The sequence below is a fragment of the Dendrobates tinctorius genome, unplaced genomic scaffold, assembly GCF_039654945.1.
Source record: "Dendrobates tinctorius isolate UK_male_01 unplaced genomic scaffold, ASM3965494v1 ptg000129l, whole genome shotgun sequence".
In the NCBI taxonomy this organism is placed as follows: domain Eukaryota; kingdom Metazoa; phylum Chordata; class Amphibia; order Anura; family Dendrobatidae; genus Dendrobates; species Dendrobates tinctorius.
The window spans coordinates 328616-347927 of NW_027361797.1; the positions used below are offsets into that span (position 1 = coordinate 328616).

Here is a 19312-nt window from a genome sequence, read left to right on the forward strand (position 1 = left end):
TTTTTACAGCAGACTTTATCTGACAACTGTTTTCATTATCGTTTTTTCCTGCGGCTGTACATTTACTTTCCATTATGAGAGGCAGACAACACCCAGCAGCAGCACACTGCACTGTCACACACTGATGCTGGACAGAACATCGCACCTCTACAGTTTCCAGAACATACACAGGATTGATGGTTTACCAGATGTCATCACCAGTCTCTCATGGTCTCCTAGTTATCTCTTTCTACAAAGAGTAATCCAGTGTTTGCTATACAGAGGTGGGAGCCATGAGAAGCCCAGCAGAAAGCACAATGGCACCTATGTGTGGCTTTATCTGTGCTCTTCAGCAGTTCCTCACAAATGCGTACCGGAGCTATGAGGCAGGTACTGAGAACAGTAGGTGCACGGGGCCACGGTACAAAAGTGGAGAAAAGGTAAAGATCTGTCGATTGGCTTCATCCCCAATGAAGGGATCAGTGCCAGCTATTGTTACTCAGCTGTGGCATTTTACAGGAATATTGCTCTCATTATAAAATAATTCCACCGTTGATCATTACACATTTCATGCGCAGGTTCGGTTTTCGACAAAGTGGGGCCCTGGGCAAAAGGTGGGGCCCCAAATGCTCACATATTGCATATCACACAAACATTTCTGTTGTATTTATATGGGCTGAGTTCAGGCTGTTAACCGTGTGATCGACAATATTGAAGTCTTTCAGTGCTTGTTTCCAGGCGTGTTTACACCAACTGAGGAACAATGATGGGCACAGAACGATCACTAATAGATCAACCTGTCCCCATACAGTATCATGATATCAGCAGCATATCTGCAGTTTTCACCGGGCGATGTGATGGTGAGAATTTTTGTTTCGACATAAACAATGAAATCTCTCAATGAATAGGAAGCATTTTGTTTGTTTAGTATAATGCACCCCATACTCTCTGACATAATATAGTGCACTCCGTAGTCCTCCATATAGTATAATGCACCCCATTGTCCTCCATACAGTATAATGTACCCCAGTGTCCTCCATATAGTATAATGCACCCCATTGTCCTCCATATAGTATAATGCACCCCATTGTCCTCAATATAGTATAATGCATCCCATAGTTCTGCATACAATATAATGCACACCATACTCTTCCACATAATAGAGTACACCCCAAAGTCCTCCATATAGTATAATGCACCCCATACTCTTCCACATAATATAATGTACCCCATTGTCCTCCATATAGTATAACGCACCCCATTGTCCTCAATATAGTATAATGCATCCCATAGTTCTCCATACAATATAATGCACACCATACTCTTCCACATAATATAGTGCACCCCACAGTACTCCATATAGTATAATGCACCCCATTGTCCTCCACATAATATAATGTACCCCATTGTCCTCCAGATAGTATAATTCACCCCATAGTCCTCCACATAATATAATGTACCCCATTGTCCTCCAGATAGTATAATTCACCCCATAGTCCTCCACATAGTATTCCATAGTGCTTCATATCGTACAATGCACACCATAGTTCTCCATATAGTACAATGCTCACTATAGTTCTTCATATAGCATAACACAGCCTCCCCATAGGAGTATAACGCAGCCCTCCCCACCGGAGTATTATGCAGCCCTCTCCACAGGAGCATAATGCAGCCCTCCCCACATCAGCATAATGCAGCCCTCCCCCACAGGAGTATAATTCAGCCCTCCCCCACGGAAGTATAATGCAGCCCTCCCCCACAGGAGTATAATGCAGTGCCATAGTCGTCCAGTATTATGGCCACCACATACTCACTGATTTAAAAAACAAATAGCTACAATACTCACCTCTCCTCGATCCCCCGCTGCAGCGCATCTCTTCACCTTAGCGGCTCCCCATAGGAGTATAAAGCAGCCCCATAGGAGTATAATGCAACCCATAGGAGTATAATGCAGCGCTATAGTCGTCCAGTATTATGGCCACAACATACTCACTGATTTAAAAAATAAATAGCTACAATACTCACCTCTCCTTGTTCCCCAGCTGCAGCGCGTCTCCTCACCTCAGCGGCTCCCCATAGGAGTATAATACAGCCCCATAGGAGTATAATGCAGTGCCATAGTAGTATAATGCAGCGCTATAGTCTTCCAGTATTATGGCCACCACATACTCACTGATTTAAAAAATTACTAGCTACAATACTCACCTCTCCTTGTTCCCCCGCTGCAGTGCATCTCCTCACCTCAGCGGCTCCAAAGGCAGATGATGCTTCACAGACCTGTGTGAGGGCGATTGCAGACAGATGCCTTCCCGCACTCACTCAGGTCTGTGAAGCAGAACGATCTCACCCACAGGTCAGACCTGTGAGTGCAGAGGGGAGAATCACTGACATGCATCGATGCTTGTACCGCAATATGCTCGCCTACGTGAGTTGAGTGCAGGGGTGGGGGACATCTTATGATGACAGGAACTGTGCATGCTCGGCCAGCTGATCAGCCTCTCAGAGGACGGATAAAGATGTCAGAATAACGCCAGGGGTCATACTTCAGCAGAAGAAAGCTTGTTATTTTTTGAATGGAGCATAATTTTTAATACCTGTAAATTACAAAACCATTTATTTCCACCTTTTCTGCTTAGTTAAATGTATTCTTTATGGTGGGACAACCCCTTTAATAGGTCCCTGTAATAGAGCAGGGGGAGCTGGATACACAGATATATAATTTTGTGAGAAAAGATGCAGTATCATTTGTATTCTCCTTATTTAAACCTCTGCTTTACAAAACTAAGACCCCGACTCATCAAAGCTTTTATAGTTGCTATATATTGTCACAAGGGGCAGTGGTGTCAAAAATTTACAACTCTTTTCAGTCCATTTTTCCCAGCTCCAACAAAGTGGGCAGTGCTGGGACAGGAGCATGGCAACCTCCGCTTGTCAAATTAATGACTGACTGGAGCAAGATTTGTGGCAAGGCGCGCACCAGATTTTAAATATTATTTTCCCTAGGATGGTATGGGTCTCTGGGGGATGAGGAGTGTTCTCCCTTAGTGTTGTTTCCTCTGCCACACATCTAATAGTGCGATGCATGGCATTCTGATCACTGGGTGATTCCCGCTTCTGTAGACACAGCATGCAAATTTACACTAAAGGTACCGTCACACTTAGCGATGCAACAGCGATCCTGACCATGATATGGTCAGGATCGCTGGTGCATCGCTAAGTGGTCGCTAGTGAGCTGCCACACAGGCAGATCTCACCAGCGACATAGCAGGGGTCGGCGGTCGCTACTTAGACGAGGCCGTGAAGACGTCCTCCCGCCCGCGTCGCTCGTCTCCACAGCAGGAAGCCCAGCAGGAAGCTGATGACGAGAAACGGCCCAGGACGTTCTCGCGCGATTAGCGATAACCAGCGGGGGAGCCGGTCGGAGGCAAGTATCACACATAGCGATATCGCTAGCAATATCGCTGCTGCGTCACAAAACCAGTGACGTTATAGCGATAATGCTAGCGATATCGCTTAGTGTGACGGGGCCTTAAGGCTGTGTGCACACGCTGCGGATTTTGCTGCGGTTCCGCAGCGGTTTTGGCCGCTGCGGACCCGCAGCAGTTTCTGCTGCGGTGTACAGTACCATGATTCCCTATGGGAATCAAAAACCGCAGTGCAGACGGTGCGGAATTTTCCGCGCGGATTATCTGCGGTTTTCAATCCGCAGAAAGAATTGACATGTCAATTCTTTCTGCGGATTCTCCTGCGGTTTGCCATCTCCTCTATTGAGGAGATGAAAACCCGCAGGGCAAAACCGCAGAGCAATCCGCACGTAAAACCGCAGGTCTTTTGACCTGCGGTTTCACCTGCGGATTTTACAAAATCCGCCCGGATGAATCCGCACCTAATCCGCAGCGTGTGCACACAGCCTAAGACAAAAACAATCTGCAACTGTATCTCCTTCCTCTCCCTCCAAATGTTACTGTACTGCTGCATAGGATACATACACTTTAACACACATCTCCCAGCACTCTGATAAATTGGTTTCCTGCTGAGAAATTGTATTTCCACTAATCATTGACAGCCAATTTGGTACTTAATGACCAGGCCAATTTTTACAATTCTGACCACTGTCACCTTATGAGGTTATAGCTCTGTAACGCTTCAACGTATCCCACTGATTCTGAGAATGTTTTCTCGTGACATATTGTACTTCATGTTAGTGGCAAATTTCTTCGATCTACACTACCGTTCAAAAGTTTGGGGTCACCCAGACAATTTTGTATTTTCCATGAAAACTCATACTTTTATTATTCAAATGAGTTGCCAAATGAATTTAAAATCTAGTCAAGACGTTGACAAGGTTCAAATAAAAGATTTTTATTTGAAATAATTTTCTCCTTCAAACTTTGCTTTCGTCAAAGAATGCTCCCATTACAGCATTGCAGACCTTTGGCATTGTAGCAGTTAATTTGCTGAGGTAATCTGGAGAAATTTCACCCATGCTTCCAGAAGCCCCTCCCACAAGTTGGTTTGGCTTGATGGGCACTTTTTGCGTACCATACGGTCAAGCTGCTCCCACAACAACTCAATGGGGTTGAGATCTGGTGACTGCACTGGCCACTCCATTACAGATGGAATACCAGCTGCCTGCTTCTTCCCTAAATAGTTCTTGCATAATTTGGAGGAGTGCTTTGGGTCATTGTCCTGTTGTAGGATGAAATTGGCTCCAATCAAGCGCTGACCACAGGGTATGGCATGGCATTGCAAAATGGAGTGATAGCCTTCCTTATTCAAAATCCCTTTTACCTTGTACAAATCTCCCACTTTACCAGCATCAAAGTAACCCCAGACCATCACATTACCTCCACCATGCTTGACAGATGGTGTCAGGCACTCTTCCAGCATCTTTTCAGTTGTTCTGCGTCTCACAAATGTTCTTCTGTGTGATCCAAACACCTCAAACTTAGATTCGTCTGTCCATACCACTTTTTACCAATCTTCCTCTGTCCAATGTCTGTGTTCTTTTGCCCATATTAATCTTTTCTTTTAATTAGCCAGTCTCAGATATGGCTTTTTCTTTGCCACTCTGCCCTGAAGGCCAGCATCCCGGAGTCGCCTTTTCACTGTAGACGTTGACACTGGTGTTTTGCGTGTTCTGTTTAATGAAGCTGACAGTTGAGGACCTGTGAGGCGTCGATTTCTCAAACTACAGACTCTAATGTACTTGTCTTGTTGCTCAGTTGTGCAGCGGGGTCTCCAACTTCTCTTTCTACTCTGGTTAGAGCCTGTTTGTGTTCTCCTCCGAAGGGAGTAGTACATACCGTTGTAGGATATCTTCAGTTTCTTGGCAATTTCTCGCATGGAATAGCCTTCGTTTCTAAGAACAAGAATAGACTGTCGAGTTTCACGTGAAAGTTCTTTTTTTCTGGCCATTTTGAGAGTTTAATGGAACCAACAACTAGCCAGGGCCGGACTGGGACTAAAATTCAGCCCTGGCATTTGAAGTTACACAGGCCCACTAGTCACAAGGTGACTATATAATATCTTTGTACACTTGTAGATTACAAGAAATGAGAGGAGATTAACACGACTATATAACATGTAGTCACAGCTGTGCCCAGTATTTCAGCTCAGTCCTATTTATTGCTTTTAGGTACAGTACTCCTCCCAAAGCTCTGTCCCCTTTTGTATGCAGTGACAGAATTCCTGGCAGAACTGCTATCCATTGGGCAACCAGACCCCCTGGTCACAGCCGCCCCTATCATACCTGCCAACTTTTGAAGAAGAGAAAGAGGGAGAAAGACAGATTTTAAGCCACGCCCCGGCCACATCCATTTCACAACTAGTCACACCCATGTTCATGCCCAACCGCACCCATTTAGCACTGCTGATCATACTGACTGGTACTGAGGGCACAGTGGCTGGCATTATGGGCACACTGACTGGCACTAAGGGAGAGAGAAAACAGAGAGAGAAAAAAGAAAACAGAGAGAGAAAGAAAGGAGAGTGAGAGAGAAAGAAAGAACAGAGAGAGAAAGAAGAAAGAACAGAGAAAGAAAGAGGGGAAAGAAAGAAAGAACAGAGAGAGAAAGAAGTAAAGAAAAGAAAGAAAGAACAGAGAGTAAGAATGAGAGGAAAGAAAAAGAAAGAGGGGAAAGAAAGAACAGAGAAAGAGAGAAAGAAAAAAGAAAGATTAGAGAGAGAAAGAAAATGAGGGAAAGACAGAACAGAGAATGAGAAAGAAAGAACAGAGAAAGAAAGAAAGAGAGAGAAAGAAATAAAGAAAGATTCTATAAAGATACTATAGCAGCCCGGCTCCCATTGTAGTGCCCACCTGAGCCTCCCGATGCAGGACATATCATGATCCGCTCACATGGCAGGTATCCCCGATTCCAAGGCGATCCTGCTGTCTGCGCTGTCGGAGGAGGACATGGTGATGGAACTGAAGCATTCCTAGTTCCGTCACAATCTCCTCATGAAATTACCTCATTTCCGGTCAGCTTCCAGCATATCACTTCCAGTGGAACATCATGTGTGAGTTTTAAAATGCTCCTCGGGGCTCCGCCGTGTACTCCTGTGTCCGTGGGAAAAGTGCGCTTTGTATGCTTCGTACACCTCGTACATGCGCGGCTCCTCTCCGCTCCGTCCACCACGTACATGCGTGGCTCCTCTCCGCTCCGTCAATCTCGTACACGCGCGGCTCCTAATCATGTGACCCCTGACTCCTCCCCTCCTGTGACCTCATCACAGGTCCTGTGTACAGAGAAGAGAGCAGGCAAGCGACTCTGAGTGGCTGCAGGGGGTCTCAAGCTAGGGCGAGGATGGGGTGCGTGTCGGCGAGGATGGGGTGCGTGGCGGCTTATCTCCTTGCAGTGCACGCAGATGGCCGGCGGCAGGAACAACAGCCAGGCCAGTGGCCGCATCAGCTGGCAAACGGCCAGATGAGCGGGCGCTGCCGCCCGAAGCCCACATGACAGCGGCCCAGCGGGAAAATGCCCGTTTGGGCATATTACAAATCCGGGCCTGCAACTAGCTCAAAGGAAGGTCAGGTTAATAGCTTCTCTAATCAGCCAAACTGTTTACCAGCTGTGCTAACATACTTGCACAAGGGTTTACTAACCATCCATTAGCCTTCTTACACAGTTAGAAAACACAAAGTACCATAAGAACACTGGAGTGATGGTTGTAGGAAATGGGCCTCTATACACCTATGAATATATTGCATTACAAACCAGACGTTTGCAGCTAGAATAGACATTTACCACATGAACAATGTATAGAGTGTATTTCTGAATCATTTAATGTTAGCTTCATTTGAAAAACTGTGCTTTTCTTTCAAAAATAAGGAAATTTCTAAGTGACCCTAAACTTTTGAACGGTAGTGTAACTTGCGTTTATTTATGAAAAAAAGGAAATTTGGCAAAAATAGGGTCTATCACAGTGATCAAAATGAACCAATAGGAAAAATTTCGTATTGTTGACGGTGGCCAGCAGATCGCGGCGGGCGCACTGCGCTCGCATCCGCCATTTTCTCCCGGAAGAAGATGCTGGCGGCCCGGGTGACTTCACGGGGGTTGCAGGGACAACGGAGGTACCAGGAGAGGGGGGAAATCACATCAGAGGAGAGAGAAATTAAATGTAAAATGTGACTTTTTTTTTTGCAGTCGTCGTTATACTGTTTCCCCCAGTAGCTGAGACCCCAGAGAAATTCCGACTCTGGGGGGGCCCTTAACTGCCGCCGTTAAAAGGTGTATCAGCAGTCATTAAGGGTTTTAAACTAAGGCTCCAAAATCAGTATGGTAAAGAACTGATTTATATGTGTACACTTCCAGAATGACTTTCATACAGCAGCTCGTGGGTGTGTTCTAGTTAAGGGGGTTTGTTCACTACTTGGACAACCCCTTTTCCATCATTATGTTTTCCTCAAGTAAAACACCTATGCTCTCCTCCGACGCTGTTCCAGCGGAGTCGGCACTGGCTCTCCTGAGACATTCTTATGTCACGTGATCCCTGTGACCAATCAGCGTCCATTTCAGTGTCCCTTCCTTCGGACAAATCAGACATCTGGAGAAAGTGAGAGAGAGGCTGCAGTCCTCAATTCCTCCAGATGTCAGTCACATCTCGAGCACCGGCGGTGAGTATAGGAGTTATTGTTTTACTTGGGGGAAACAATGAAGGAGTTGAACAAATAAACGACAGCGCCTGTAATGGATCTCATTAAAAGCAGTCATTTCTTTGTATACTCAATTTGTATAATCCTTACCTGGCAAACATTTTGAGGTCCTCCTGATTTTGAGCTGCAGGCACATTGAGAATGGCTTCCCTCTCAGCCTGAGACAGGCTTGTGAGAAGGTTTTCTGTTGCTCTTTTATTGACTGGAGAGTCTCCTCCTGGGAGCAGCTCGGCACTGGAGTTGTCCATGCTGGGACTGGTGAGTGTCATGTCATCGCTGCTGGCTGAGGAGGAATATTACAGACATCTTAGTAACACTGAACATGTGGTGGTATATGACACTTAAAGCAGATTTCTTATGTTTTGAGATATAAACACCACCCACAAGGCAAAATATATTAAGGATGCGGAACATTTTTGTTTTTTTCCTTTTCTTACAAGAGACATACTTTTATGCTTTATGGAGGTGGGTGAGGGTTTTGTTTTTTGCGTGCTGAGCTGTACTTTTTTATTGATAACTTTGTATTGCATTTTTGCATTGTGAATTTTAGCTTTTCATTTTTTTATTCTTTGTCTTGGCTTTCACCTAATGGGTTAAACAATTTTTTGGATTTTGATCTATAGATTGGACTATTACAAAAGTGATACCTAAATTGCTTATTGCTTTGTACAGTATAGTGTACAGTGCTTTATATAGTACAAGTCATAATCTCCTATCAAACCCACACTATAGCTGGGCTTCATATGTGCACCAAGGTGGCAGAAATGGGGGCCACTCAGCAGCAAATTCAATGGGGCTGTTCACATGTCCAGTTATGTTTATGTTGTGACACTTATTCAAGTGAATAGTTCAGCAAAAAAAAAAAACACAGATGGCAAAACATGGATTTTTGTGATAACTCACCGTAAAATCCTTTTCTCCGAGACGCTCATTGGGGGACATAGATACTGTGGATGTATGCTTCTGCCGCTAGGAGGCTGACACTAAGTGAAAAGAAGAGGTTAGCTCCTCCTCCGTTGAACACCCTCGCCTCTATTGCGGGCGGAATTCAGTTTGCCAAAGCAGTAGGAGGACAACAAAATCAGCCTTAACCCCTTAGCGACAGAGCCAGTTTGCAGCTTAATGACCAGACCAATTTTTACAATTCTGACCACTGTCCCTTTATGAGGTTATAACTCTGGAACGCTTTAATGGATCTCGCTGATTCTAAGATTGTTTTTTCGTGACATATTGTACTTCATGTTAGTGGTAAAATTTCTTCGATAAGTCTTGTGTTTATTTATGAAAAAAACGGAAATATGGCGAAAATTTTGCAATTTTAAAACTTTAAATTTGTATGCCCTCAAATCAGAGAGATGTGTCACACAAATTTCTTAATAAATAACATTTCCCACATGTCTACTTTACATCAGCACAATTTTGGAAGCAAAATTTTTTTTTGTTAGGAAGTTATAAGGGTTAAAAGTTGACCAGCGATTTCTCATTTTTACAACAAAATTTACAAAACCATTTTTTTTAGGGACCACATCATATTTAAAGTCATTTTGAGGGGTGTACATGACGGAAAATACCCAAAAGTGGCACCATTCTAAACACTAGACCCCTCAAGGTGCTCAAAACCACATTCAAGAAGTTTATTAACCCTTTAAGTGCTTCACAGGAACTAAAGCAATGTGGAAGGAAAAAATTAACATTTAACTTTTTTTTGCAAAAAATTTACTTCAGAACCAATTTTTTTTATTTTCACAAGTGTTAAAAGAGAAAATCAACCACAAAATTTGTTGTACAATTTCTCCTGAATACGCTGATACCCTATATGTGGGGGTAAACCACTTTTTCAGCGCACGGCAGAGCTCGCAAGGGATGGAGCGCCGTTTGACTTTTTCAACGCAGAATTGGCTGGAATTGAGATCGGATGCCATGTTGCGTTCGGAGAGCCCTTAATGTGCCTAAACAGTTGAAACCTCCAACAAGTGACCCCATTTTGGAAACTAGACCCATTAAGGAACTTATCTAGATGTGTGGTGAGCACTTTGAACGCCCAAGGGCTTCACAGAAGTTTATAAGGTAGAGCCGTGAAAATAAGAAATCTATTTTTTTCCACAAAAATGATCTTTTCGCCCCCAAATTTTTATTTTTTACAAGGGTAACAGGAGAAATCATACCTGTACAGTTGTTATGCGATTTGTCCTGAGTACGCCGATACCCCATATGTGGGGGGGAACCACTGTTTGGGCGCATGGGAGAGCTCGGAAGGGAAGGAGTGCCATTTTGGAATGCAGACTTTGATGGAATGGTCTGCGGGAATCATGTTGCGCTTGCAGAGCCCCTGATGGGCCTAAACAGTGGAAACCCCCCACAAGTGACCCCATTTTGGAAATTAGACCCCCTAAGGAACTTATCTAGATGTGTGGTGAGCACTTTGAACCCCCAAGCGCTTCACAAAAGTTTATAAACGCAGAGCCGTGAAAATAAAGTCTTTTTTTATTTCCACAAAAGTGATTTTTTAGACCTCAATTTTTAGACCCCCAAAGTTGGCAAATAGTGGAAACCCCTCAATTTTTGCTCCAACCCTAACCCCAACACACCCCTAACCCTAATCCCAACCCTAACCCTAATCCCAACCCTAATCCTAATTCTAACCCTAATTCTAGTTCGCCCTAACCCTAATTCTAACCCTAGTCGTGACCCGAGCCCTAACCCTAGCCCAGCCCTAGCACAACCCTAGCCCAACCCTAACCCTAGCCCAACCCTAACCCTAACCCTACCCCTAGCCCTAACCCTAATGGAAAACTGAAAAAAAAAATATTTTCTTTATTTCATTATATTGGCCTATATAAGGGAGTGATAAACGGGGGGATTATGTACTATTTTTTTTATTTTGATCACTATGATCATTTTCAAGATGGCGGCGCCCATCGGAGGATGCCGGCGGGACGTGGGACCACCGGGAGGGGACGGAGGGTCACAGAGAGGTTCCGGGGGGGGGATCGGGGACCCTATTTCTCTCTCCTCTGATGTGCGATCACATCAGAGGAGAGAGAAATTAAATGTAAAATCGCGGGTTTTTTTTTTGCGGTCGCCGTTATAGGGTTAATAACGGCGATCGCAAAAGCGGGGGTCGGTAAAAAGCGACCGATTCATGTTCTCTGGGGTCTCGGCTACCCCTGGCAGCCGAGACCCCGGAGAAAATCCGACACTGGGGGGCGCTATTCACTTAAATCACAGCGCCGTGAATTAACGGCGCTGTGGTTTTAGTACCCTTAATTACCGCCGTTAAAAGGCGTATCGGCGGTCGTTAAGGGGTTAATACAGGTACAACATGTCCAGAAAAGGAAAACACCACCCTTATATCACATAAATAAATGCGTATTAACTAAACAAAAACAGAGCCAACTGGCTAATAGGGTGGGTGCTGTGTCCCCCAATGAGCGTCTTGGAGAAAAGGATTTTACGGTGAGTTATCACAAAAATCCATGTTTCTCCTTCGCCTCATTGGGGACACAGATACTGTGGGACGTCCTAAAGCAGTCCCTGGGTGGGAAAATTGACTCACCGATCCAAGCTACATGCACCTCTTGTTTAAAAGGTGCGCCACCGCTGCTTGGAGAATCCTTCTACCCAGGCTCACTTCCGACGATGTCTGAGCATGGATATTATCATTTTTGGCAAATGTGTGCAGGCTGGACCAGGTTCCTGCCTTGCAAACCTGTTCTATCGAAGCCTGGTGCCGAAGCACCCAAGAGGCGCCCACTGCCCGGGTAGAGTGCGCTCTGATCCCTGCTGGAATCGGTGTGCCTCTAATGCGGTAGGACTCCTGAATAGTCAAACGAAACCATCTGGCTATGGTCGATTTTGAGGTAGCGAGTCCCTTCCTGCGCCCTTCGGGGAGCACGAACAGCGTATCCGTCTGACGAAAGGGTGCCGTTCGCGACACATACCTCCTGAGGGCTCTTACCAGGTCCAACGTGTGAAGAGCCTTTTCCACACGGTGCACCGGTGCTGGACAAAATGAAGGCAAAACAACATCTTCATTAATGTGAAAAGAGGACACAACTTTCGGCAGAAAAGGAGGGGCTGGTCTGAGGACCACCTTATCCTTATGGAAAGTGAGGAACGGAGCTCGGCAGGATAAGGCTGCCAGCTCTGAAACCCGCCTGATGGAAGTGATGGCCACTAGAAACACCGCTTTCCAGGAAAGGTACCTCAAAGAGATATCCTGAAGCGGTTCAAATGGAGCTTCCTGCAGAACACTTAGGACCATGTTAAGGTCCCAGGCGTCCATAGGCGCCTTATAGGGAGGTACCAAGTGGGAGACTCCCTGAATCAAAAGTCTTCACCTGCAAATTGGTAGCAATTCTGCGCTGGAACAGGACGGATAAGGCCGATATTTGTCTCCTGAGGGAACTTGGGGCAAAGCCCGAGTCTAATGCGCTACCGACTGAGCTATCCGGGCTCTCTAAGCCCGACTGGAGAAAAGCCAAGATGTTGGGGATCGAGAATCTCAGAGGAGAAACACCGCGGCCTCGACACCAAGCAAAGAACACCTTCCAGGTGTGGTGGTAAATTCGTGCTGAAGCAGGCTTCCGGGCGCTAATCACTGTAGCGACCACCTTGCTCCCAAACCCTGCCCGGGTTAGAATCCAAGATTCAACGGCCATGCCGTCAAACACAGGGTCCCTGAGTTCGGGTGTCAAATCCGCCCTTGAGACAGTAGATCTGGGCGCTCTGGCAGGCGCCAAAGAACGTTGGTGAGCAGCTGCATTAGATCTACGTCCCACGCTCGACGGGGCCAGGCCAGTGTGGGGCCAGCAGAATCGCCGGCACCCCTTCCGTCTTAATCTTTTTGAGGACTCTCGGAAGTAGTGGCAGTGGGGGAAATAGATATGGGAGGCGAAACTGGTTCCATGGCAGAACCAACGCGTACATCGCGAATGCCTGCGGGTGCCTGGCCTGTGCGACATATGTGGGCACCTTGGCATTCAGGTCCACATCCGGAGCTTCCCACAGTTGACAAATCTACTGAAAAACTTCGGGATGTAGAGACCACTCTCCCGATGCAAGACCCTGCCGGTTGAGAAAGTCTGCTGCCCAATTTTCCACGCCCAGGAATGTGGACAGACGAATTCACCGAGTGGTTTGCTTCGGCCCACTGAAGAACGAGCCCCACCTCGCGCATGGTTGCTCTGCTGCGGGAGCCCCTTGATGATTTAGATGATTTAAGTAAGCCACCGCCGTGGCGTTGTCTGACTGAATCTGGACGGGGCGGCCTGCTAGAAAGTGATGAAACGTCTGCAGAGCCAGCCGAATTGCTCGTATCTCCAATAAGTTGATCGGGAGGCGTGCCTCCTGTGGCGACGAAACACCGCTCCCCCACCGAGGAGACTGGCGTCGGTTGTCATTACCAGCCAATGATCTGGGGGGAACGGTTTCCCTTGGGCCAGAGAGGAACTGGTTATCCACCATCCGAGCGACTGTCTGACTTGAGAGGACAGCCGGCACCGCCGATCGAGCGTGAAAGGATTCTTGTCCCAGGCTGACAAGAGGGCGTGATGCAGAGGGTGAAAGTGGAACTGGGCGACATCGCTTCCATTGCTGCCACCATTTTCCCTAGAATCCTCATCCCAGATCGGATGATATGAGGGACTGGTTGGCGAAGTGTCCGGACACCCTGCCGGAAAGCTAGCGCCCTTTCCTGAGGGAGAATTACCAACCCTCGGCAAGTGTCGAAGATCATTCCTAGGAAGGAGATCCTCTGAGCTGGCACAAGGGATGACTCCTTTGCATTGCCAACCATCCTAAGCGGGCAAGAGTATCTAGCGTGATGTTGACCTTTTCCTCGCATGCCCGTATTGACGGGCCCTTGACCAAGAGGTCGTCCAGATAAGGCAAGACAACTATGCCTCGAGAATGCAGTGTGGCCATGACAACTGCCATAACCTTTGTGAACACTCTGGGAGCCATGGCTAGCCCGAAGGGTAGCGCTACGAACTGAAAATGTTGATCGCCGATGGTGAAGCATAGAAACCTCTGATGAGGTGGAAAAAATGGGAATATGCAGATATGCGTCCTGGATGTCTAGAGGCCAAGTATTCTCACTGCTCCATGGCTGATATGACTGAACGGAGAGACTCCATCCGGAAATGTCTGATCCTGATGAATTTGTTCAGAAGCTTCAGGTCCAAAACAGGCCTGACAGACCCGTCCTTTTAGGGAACCACAAAAAGGTTGGAATAGAACCCCTGAGCTCTTTTGTGTTCCGGCACTGGAACAATGACTCCGTTATGCTGGAGCGATTTGATGGCTCCCAATAGAGCCCTTGCCTGGGTATCCACCCTGGGAAGCCGGGAAAGAAAAAATCCGTCTTGGAGGATATCTGACAAATTCTAATTTTGTAACCTTAGGCCACCAATTCCTTTCCCCATGCGTCGTGAGCGACATTGACCCAGACGTGGTGAAACCAGAGTAGGCGGCCGCCCACCTTGCCGGTGTTGTCTGGTAAAGGCCTCGAGTCATTTGGCCAACGATCTTTGGGATCTGGATCCCCTCGATCTGGGCTGCTGAGTATGCATTCTCCCCACTGGTTTGGCTCTATATGAGACCTGCCGCTCCCTATCCTGGTTGGGGCGGCCTAAGGCGGCGGAATCGGCCGCTGTAGTCCACCTGGGGTTTGCGAAAGGCCCGAAAATGTGCCTGAAAACGGGTGACGAAAAAGCGTTTGACCCTTTGTGGAGGGAGAAACCCGCTTTTTCCTCCTGTGGAGTCGGAGATAAGTTGTCCAAATAGGTGGCCGCACTGATAAGGCAGGGAAGTCAAGGACTTTTTAGAAGTAGAATCGGCTCGCCATGTCCTTAACCATAGGGCTCTTCTGATAGAAATTGTATTAGCAGCAGCAAGTGCCGAGCAATTGTCCGCATCCAAAGACGCATTGCTTACATAGTCTCCGGCCATCGCCATCTGACCTGCGACCTCCGAAATCTCTGCAGGTAGATCCTGCTCGACCTTGTTTAATGTTTCTGACCATGATATCATAACCTTGGCTACCCAAGTTGCTGCGAATGAGGGAGCGAGCGCTGACCCTGACGCCTCATATACTGAGCGAGCTAAGCTTTCTATACGGCGATCCGTGGGATCCTTAATTGAGGAAACACTAGGGGCGGATAGCAGGGTCTTAGTGGCTAGGCGCGAAACTGGAGGATCCACAATCGGGGATTCCATCCATTTTTTACGGCGGTCCGGAGCAAACGGATACCTTGCTTCAAGTGCCTTTTGACCCGAGAAACGAATGTTTGGACGTTCTCTGTGCCACTGCACTATGTCCTCAAACACCAGGTGAGAGGAAAAAATTCTGTGCCGGCGCTTCACTTGCTTACATGCCACTTCATTCCCCGTAGCCGCAGCGGGATCATCCTCAATCCCCAAGGTCTAATTGACGGCTTCTATGAGGCTGTTCACTGTTTCACGTGACGCTGGAGTATCCAGGTCAAGGGGCTCGTCTGAGTTGAATTCTGAGGTCTGCTCGCTATCAACCACTGGTGACGGGGAGCGAGAAGCAGAACTTACGGATGCCAAGGCACCGGATGGACTGGGCGACACCGTGTGGATTTGTTTCCCTCGGGTCTGCCTGGAGTGAGAGCGGCCCCTGCAGGCGAGAGGCTCTTGTGAGGTGGAGGTCCCCTCTAAAGCCGGCGAGCCACTGTCCCTGCCCCCATCTGAGGCCTGAAGGGACTCAATTGCTTGAACTGTGACAGTGATAGGGCCCACTCTGGGGGCTTGGCACATTGGTCGCGGTCGCAGGGGAGGACAGACACTGAGGTTCTGTTAGGCGTCGGGTTCCGGGCGCTGCACAGCGGGAATCCCGAGACTTGTCCAGCATTGTGGGTTCGGTCGCAGGGGAGGGCTCCTGGGCACGTTTGGAGTCGCCAGCTTTGCATAATCGCTTGCTCTGCGCCCGCAGAAACGCAGCCCGACAAGAGATGCATGCTGCTTCTTCGGACATGCTGTATCTGTCCACTGCTGGGGATGGGGGAAGGAGGTAGCACCTCGTTTTCCCTGTGGTCTCCCGGGCAGCACTTACCCCAGTCCTGTGCCCCCCCGTTCCTGGACGCCTCCGCACAAAAATCACGCGCCACCAGCATATAAACCAGTCCAGGGGTGGTACTTCCGGGTCTGCAGCCTAGCCGCGCTCCAAAGCCGGGGACTAAATTTATCCCCCGCCGCCCAGGCCTGGGGGGCGGGCCGCCAGAAGCGACGCGCGGCCCAGGGGCAGAACTTCCGGTCGCGGCCTAGCTTCGGCTAAAGCCGCGGCCTCAATTTATCCCCTGCCCGCGATGGGGGGGGGGAAACGGGGGGGGCGACTCCATGGCGCCACAAAAAAATGGCGCTACTTACTGGCGCGGGCTTCTCCGCACCGCTCTGCAGCCACTGGCCGGTGACATCTGACAGCTAAGGGCTCCAGCCCCGGATCTTCGCCGCAGGAGCCCTCCCAGGCCCTCTCCTCACTGACGATCCTCTTCAGCTTCCCAGCTCATGTATGTGAGGTGGCCTTGACAAAATAGGATGGTGCAGGCACCCTAGCTCCATCTAACCTCTTCAGGGGGAGAGGGGAGGGACCGTCCGCCGCCTTGCAGCACCGCAGTCTAAGCATTGGTGGAGCAGTGGGGGCCGCACGGACTAGTCTTGTGCCTCTGTACAGCCCATGGCTTCAATACCTAGGGGAGGTCAGGGCCAAGTCCGGCATTGTGTCCCACGTCACGGGAGAGGATACATGGAGGGACACTCACACGTGCTCGCCCGTTGCTGGTTGGGGGAAATCGGACCCTTTCAATAGGATCCGTTGCCCCTGTCTCATCTTAACAGACGGTAAAAATAAAATAAAAAAAATGTCTGGGGAAAACGGCCCAGATATGTCCCACGGTGCGGGAGAGGATACGTGGAGACGATACTCAACAAGTGCTCGCCCGTTGATGGTTTGGGGAGATCGGACCCTTTCAATAGGGTCCGTCGCCCCTGTCTCATCTTCATGGGAAAAGGAAAAAAAAAAAAGAAAAAGTCTGGAGCAAAACCAGACGTATGTGCCTCCATGGACACTAAGCAAAAAACTGAGTTCCGCCCGCAATAGGGGCGAGGGTGTATACGGCGGAGGAGGAGCTAACCTCTTTTTTCACTTAGTGTCAGCCTCCTAGCGGCAGAAGCATACACCCACAGTATCTGTGTCCCCCAATATGGCGAAGGAGAAAATGATTTCTGCATTTAAAATCCAGCCTGGGCCCCTCACTGATCTGCACAACTACAGAGCAGCTGTGATTGTGGTGGACCTCACAGCAGACACCCGAGCATATGTGTCTGTGGTATTGCAGGTCAGATCAATGAAGTGAACAGAACTGAAATGCAGGAGTGGACACTGCCGACTGAGCGCGGAGGTCATTTTACCCATATTGCAATGAGGGAACAAATCTGCTAGTTGAGTTATGGGGGCTGGAGCCTCCACAGATGATACACTAATGGCTTATCTCGCGTGTAGCCGCCAGCAGGTTCCTCTGGTGCCAACAGCGGTGAGTTATCATACATATGGTGACATTAAAACTTACATCAATACAGAATCATATTAAAAACACACATGTGACATGCACAATGTGAACAAGTCTGTTGGACCATGTTCACTCCACCCTGACTGAAACACAAACAAAAAGCACAGAATGACAAATGTGCAAAAATACCTTGCAATAAGACATATAACAGTAGTCAGCAAGTGCTGATAAAAGGTAATAACAAACACAGGGTATTTAGTCTATACGTTTTTTTGCAAAAAAATGTATACCAAGCTGCCTCACCAACGTCAAGGTAACCCGTATTGAAGCAGTCCCTATCTAATGTATTTAATACCTGAACATATGAACTGTGTCTAAATGAGCAGGATTAAGACAAGCGCTTTCTGGTATGGGCACGTGATGCAAGACAGCTCCTTATGTGCATGTCACACAAGAGAGGGGTGGGGTCTCTCAAATCATGCATAAGCATGAAAAAAAACTGGATTAAAAACACACGTGACATGCAAAATGTGAACAAGTCTGTTGGACCATGTTCACTCCACCCTGACTGAAACACAAACAAAAAGCACAGAATGACAAATGTGCAAAAATACCTTGCAATAAGACATATAACAGTAGTCAGCAAGTGCTGATAAAAGGTAAGCTGTCTTGCATCACGTGCCCATACCAGAAAGCGCCTGTCTTAATCCTGCTCATTTAGACACAGTTCATATGTTCAGGTATTAAATACATTAGATAGGGACTGCTTCAATACGGGTTACCTTGACGTTGGTGAGGCAGCTTGGTATACATTTTTTTGCAAAAAAAACGTATAGACTAAATACCCTGTGTTTGTTATTACCTTTTATCAGCACTTGCTGACTACTGTTATGTCTTATTGCAAGGTATTTTTGCACATTTGTCATTCTGTGCTTTTTATTTGTGTTTCAATACAGAATCATAGTAGTAATAATAATACACATTACTTGGTGAGCCGAAGCTTAGTGCATTTGGTGTGCTCAGACTGCGACCACCAACTTTGGCAGCAAAAGGTGTATCTTCTTCTTTTGACAATGCGGCATCTTCTTTGGGTGGCACCAGGAGGCAGACAAATGTGTGGATCTGGATTAGAAGTTGCCGCTGAAGCATCCAAATGACCATCTGGATGAGGTGGGGCTGCAGAGTCCAACACAGAACGAATAATGAGGCAAACTTCTTATCCTTAGCAACAATTACTCTCTTACTTATACCAAGAAACAAATTTAATATTAAAGGGGTTGTTTTATATACATCATATATAATCCATCCAGGATAGGCGAGAATGTATGCAGGTTGTGGGTCCAATTGCTGGAATCCTCTTCAATCACTAGGAGGGGAGTCCCAATAATAATAAATACCAAGTTGGGGGGCATTTATCAAAACCGATGGAAAAGAAAAGTGTAGTAGTTTTCCATATTAACCAGACTCCTCCTCTCATTTATCCCGTGAAAAGTCAAAAGTTTAAATCAGATACTACACTTTTCCTTTACACCAGTTTTGCTAAAATCACTCCTAAAGGCCTCCTTACACATTAGACTAATGTCAGCTAAACGCACCGATATTGACGGGATCAGCTGACAGTCTGATGTGTATGGGGGCGCCAGCC

General features: G+C 47.4%; 2 protein-coding genes across 7 annotated transcripts in view; one reads left to right on the plus strand and one right to left on the minus strand.

Moving 5' to 3' along the window:
- The window catches only part of MPG (N-methylpurine DNA glycosylase), a 185346-nt gene that overhangs the window by 159859 nt on the left and 6175 nt on the right, over positions 1-19312 (plus strand). The window lies entirely within an intron of this gene.
- NPRL3 (NPR3 like, GATOR1 complex subunit) overlaps positions 1-19312 on the minus strand; it is an 80965-nt gene that overhangs the window by 6231 nt on the left and 55422 nt on the right. For all 6 annotated transcript variants that reach the window (XM_073542751.1, XM_073542749.1, XM_073542746.1 and 3 more), the window contains 2 exons: positions 18654-18843; positions 8228-8420 (listed from right to left, as the gene is read on the minus strand). In XM_073542751.1, coding sequence (XP_073398852.1) covers positions 8228-8420; positions 18654-18843 — 383 coding nt within the window. The remainder of the gene's footprint in view (positions 1-8227; positions 8421-18653; positions 18844-19312) is intronic.